Raw genomic sequence first — 4,330 nt, forward strand, 5'->3', positions numbered from 1 at the left:
TTCAAATTTAAGAAATTTAACAATATAAACTAAATTATAGTTAAACTTAAATAAAATATTACTTCTATAACGAAGAGACTGGATAAGCTTATTTTGTTTTGAGTTACAAATATAATAGACTTTTATAGGATTAGTGATTAATTACAATGCACAGATATTTTAATTTAGACAACGTATGTTTGAGATGTATTCATATATGATATGTATTCGAGAAGTATTCATATATGATATGTGTTCGAGAAGAATTTGTGTATGATACTTTAGGATATTTATCAACGAAGTATCTAATTTATAAAGTAGTAGTAATTTAATAATATATTTTTTTATGTTTTTAAGAATTGTTATATATTTTTAAATACATATATATTTTAAATACATATATGATGCATTGTATTTTATTTATTTTCGTATTTTCGTATAGACGTATTAGATATGTGGTATATCCCATACACGTACGTATCATATTTTTCTATTTGTGCATCATTTTTAATTCTAATTCTATCATAGCGCAGGCCTTTCAAAGGGAATTTCTTTCTGTTCTTCCACGCTGAACTCTACCCACTTCATTGTCTTGCAGAGTTTTATGAACAAGAAAAACCCAATTCCAGCCACAGTCATGACACCACTCACCAAATAAACAGTTTTGGTAGCAATAACCATTATGAAGACCAGTAAAACAGAGGGTATGAAGCACATCACAGCCAACAATGGCAGCCTCAGGGGAACACGGTAAGGCCTTTCAATGGAGGGCGACTTCCATCTCAGCCAAAGAAACGACGCAAACTCCAACAGTATCCCCAAACCGTACATGAAATTCGCCGAAGAAACGATGTCGGTGAAGTCCATGTAAGACACACTAATAGATATCAAAGTCGATGACATAATCCCCAACCAAGGCGTGTGGAACCACTTTGACCTAACTCCAAAAAACTTGGGCAGAATCCCGATGTCCGCCATGCCCAGAACCTGGTACGCGCTGCTGCTCAACTGGGCCTCGTAAAGACCAATTGTCGACAACACTGCCCCGACTTCAATCCAGACTTTCAACCACTTCCCGCCGATGATTTCCGCAGCCTGCGCGTGGAACCCAGTTTCCCATTGGCTCTGGTCAACCGAAACTGCTCCAATGACGGCGAAGAGAGGGATGACGTAGGAGACGCAGATGAAAATGACTGAAACAAAAAGAGCCAAAGGGAAAGTCTTGTTGGGTTTATCAACTTCCCCGGCTAAGGTACTAACGTTGTCCCAGAAGTTGAGGTTATAGAAGAGCGTGTTGAAGTACGTGTTCCAATCTTTCTTAACACCCTTCTGACCCAAGCTAACCCACCTATGGGGCTTAATCTTGGGGATGGCGATGAAGGACATAAGCACGAAGGGGCAGAGAGAAACCACAGCGAGTAACACAGCGACGTTACCCACGATGGTGAGGCCAGTGTAGTTGAAAAGTGAGAGAGCCAGGGTTGAAGCTATGACTGCCACCTGGCGAGGCCAGCCAGAGCAGAGAACGGGGAAGTATTTTTGGACGTATTGGATGCAGAGGGCGGGAAAAGATGCGATGTTGATGCAAACGCTGAGGAACTTCCATGTTCCCATTAGGGAGCCCCAGAAGGGGCCGAAGGCGCGTTCCGCCCACAGCACAAAGCCGCCGTTGCCGGGGTAGGCGGTGGTTAGCTCGGCAGTGATTAGGGCAGCGGGGACGCCCCAGATGAAGGGGAATATAAGATAGCCCAGGAGAGCAAGGAGGGGGCCCGCCCCTTTAACTGCGGGCTCTCCGCCGTAGGGACCACCGGCAACTTCGAAGTAGATGAGGAATACAAGAGGGATGAGAGTGAGTTTCTTCACTTTCGCGGCTTTTGCGGAAGGCGTGGCAGTTGCACTTGAAGCTGCAAAAGGCATTTCTTCGACATCCATAACTACTGATTGCCCTATCTGTTTGGAAAGGTTGGTTGGTTTATATAAGATGGAAACATGTAATTTGGACTCTCTCACCGTTTTTATTTGCTTTTTTAAATTTATAATTATATGCTGTACATTCAAAATATATGTATAATCAGTGATTTTAAAATTTTAAAATATTTTTAAAAAATATAAAGTATTAATATAATATATTTTTAATACTCAGTAGATAACAATACAATAAATCTAATAAAATTTAAACTTGTTTTTTTTGTCTTAAAAATATATTGATCAATATAAAATATTTCAGATTATGTTTGGATTAGATGATAGATTTGGAGAAGTGAATTTGAATAAATTTAGTAAGAAAAGAATATAAATGTGAAGTTGTTTGAATTAAAAAAAAATGAATAATAGAAGAATTTGGAATGAAAATTTATAAAAATGAGTAAAAGGTGTAATGAGTTGAATAGAATAAAAAAATAGTTTACTATTATTATTGATAAATTGATAAAAAAAAATTAATATAAATTATTTAATTAAATATATTTTAAAAATTAGTCTTCATTGATGTCTTATAAATATTTATTATATTAAAATAAAAAATAAATACGTTACTAAGTTTTAATTAATCATATTTATAAAATAAAAGATAAATACTTTATTATAATTTATTCTTTTATTATATTATATTATTTTTTATAAAAGAATTTTATATATATATATATAACAAAATATATAAATACGTATATATTTTATTATATTTGTAGCTCTTTACGCGCAAATCTTTGTATAATAGCAAAGATAGTTTAAAAAAAATTGTACTGATTTTAGCTAAAGCTTACATCGATATTGACACTTTCATTGCAAATTTGCAAATTCTCGCGGAACGACTTTCCATCGTATCACCATCAGTTGCGGATGTTCGTGGAGCAGGGGAGGCCATGGCCTCCCAAAAATTTTGATTTTTTTTATATTTTAAATATTTTGAATTTTTTTATATTAGCAATATTAGGTAATATATTATAAATTAATAATTATTAAATTAAGTATTTTAATTTTTTTATAAATATAATAATTAATATTAATAAATAATAAAATATAAAATTAAACATAATAAAAAAATAAAGAATAAAAATATTTATTAAAATATTTTTTATTATTTTTTTTTTTCATTATGGTTTGAGTGTTCCATAAATTATTTTTATCTCTCATTTTTACCTACTTTCTTTTATTTCAGAAGAGAAAAAGATATATTTTTTACTCTTATTTATCTTATTTATCTTCCATTCTCGAGAAAAAAAAAAGAAGAAGTTAATTCTTTCGTTTCACTTGATAGTGAAATATTAGTGTAATAATATATTTAATGAGTTTCTTTTATATTAATTTTTATTTTATGAACATATAAGTAAAAGTATTGTACCGTATGTTTTATTATGACCGAATTTTAATCTATTATGTTTGCTCTGATATCTCAGTTGTTATCTTCCATTCTCGAATAAATAAAGAAGAATGTAATTCTCTCTCGTATCACTTGATAACGAAATATCAGTTTAATAATTTATTTAATGAGCTTCTTGTATATTAATTTTTTATTTTATGAACATAGAAGAAAAATATTGTATTGTGTTTTTTATAACTGGATTTTAAGTGTGGTTTCATTATCATCGAATTTTCTTTTGGTATTTACGTCTCTCAACATTTTATTAGATTATGATCAATTATTTTTTAGTCTTATTTTTAAATAGGTATATTGATGAAGAATAAAAGAATATATTTATTTTTAAAAAATAATAAAAGTGAAACTACCGTGAAGATAAAAACAAAACAAATTTAACTCTTCCAGATATTTATTTTTAGTCTTATTTCTTTTTTAGTTATTGTTATACTAAATTATATATTTATTTTTATTGTATTAGTGACAATAATTAAATATATAAATTTTGTACATATTATTTTAACTTTTTCAACAATATTAATCAAGATCCACTGCTGATATCGTCCAAACATAGCGTTAAAGAATTTCTAAGTATCATTCAGTCCATTTTTAACTCTTAATAGGAACAACCTAAAAGAACATAATAAAGAATTTAAACTCGAAAACATGTCACTTCGAATAAACAAATTTGTGAAATTCGATAAAAACAATAGACAAGTGCTTGAAAATAAATAAAGTTATTCAACGAAACAGAATTCGTATTTGATAAATATTGGTTTATAAAATTTTAAACGGAATGAATATAATTTTTCTAATTTAATTATTTAAATTTTTTTTATATGTTATATTTTATGTTAGTACTTGAATTATTTATATTGTTTTCTTGTATGTTTCTTTTTTAATTTTGTTTACTAAAATTGAAAAAACATATTTAATACGTCAAAAAATTTAAAATAGTTAAATTAAAATAAATTATAATTTTGTGTTAAAATTTGA

General features: G+C 29.7%; 1 protein-coding gene across 1 annotated transcript; it reads right to left on the reverse strand.

Annotated features, from left to right (window-relative positions):
- Nucleotides 1-412: 412 nt before the first annotated feature.
- On the reverse strand, nt 413-1,903 carry LOC114195652 (probable polyamine transporter At3g13620). Its single transcript, XM_028086193.1, has one exon. The coding sequence runs from the start codon at nt 1,894-1,896 to the stop codon at nt 502-504; it is 1,395 nt and encodes a 464-aa protein (XP_027941994.1). The 5' UTR covers nt 1,897-1,903; the 3' UTR covers nt 413-501.
- Between the last annotated feature and the right edge of the window lie 2,427 nt (nt 1,904-4,330).

The sequence above is a fragment of the Vigna unguiculata genome, chromosome 8 (assembly GCF_004118075.2).
Source record: "Vigna unguiculata cultivar IT97K-499-35 chromosome 8, ASM411807v1, whole genome shotgun sequence".
NCBI classification, from domain to species: Eukaryota; Viridiplantae; Streptophyta; class Magnoliopsida; order Fabales; family Fabaceae; genus Vigna; species Vigna unguiculata.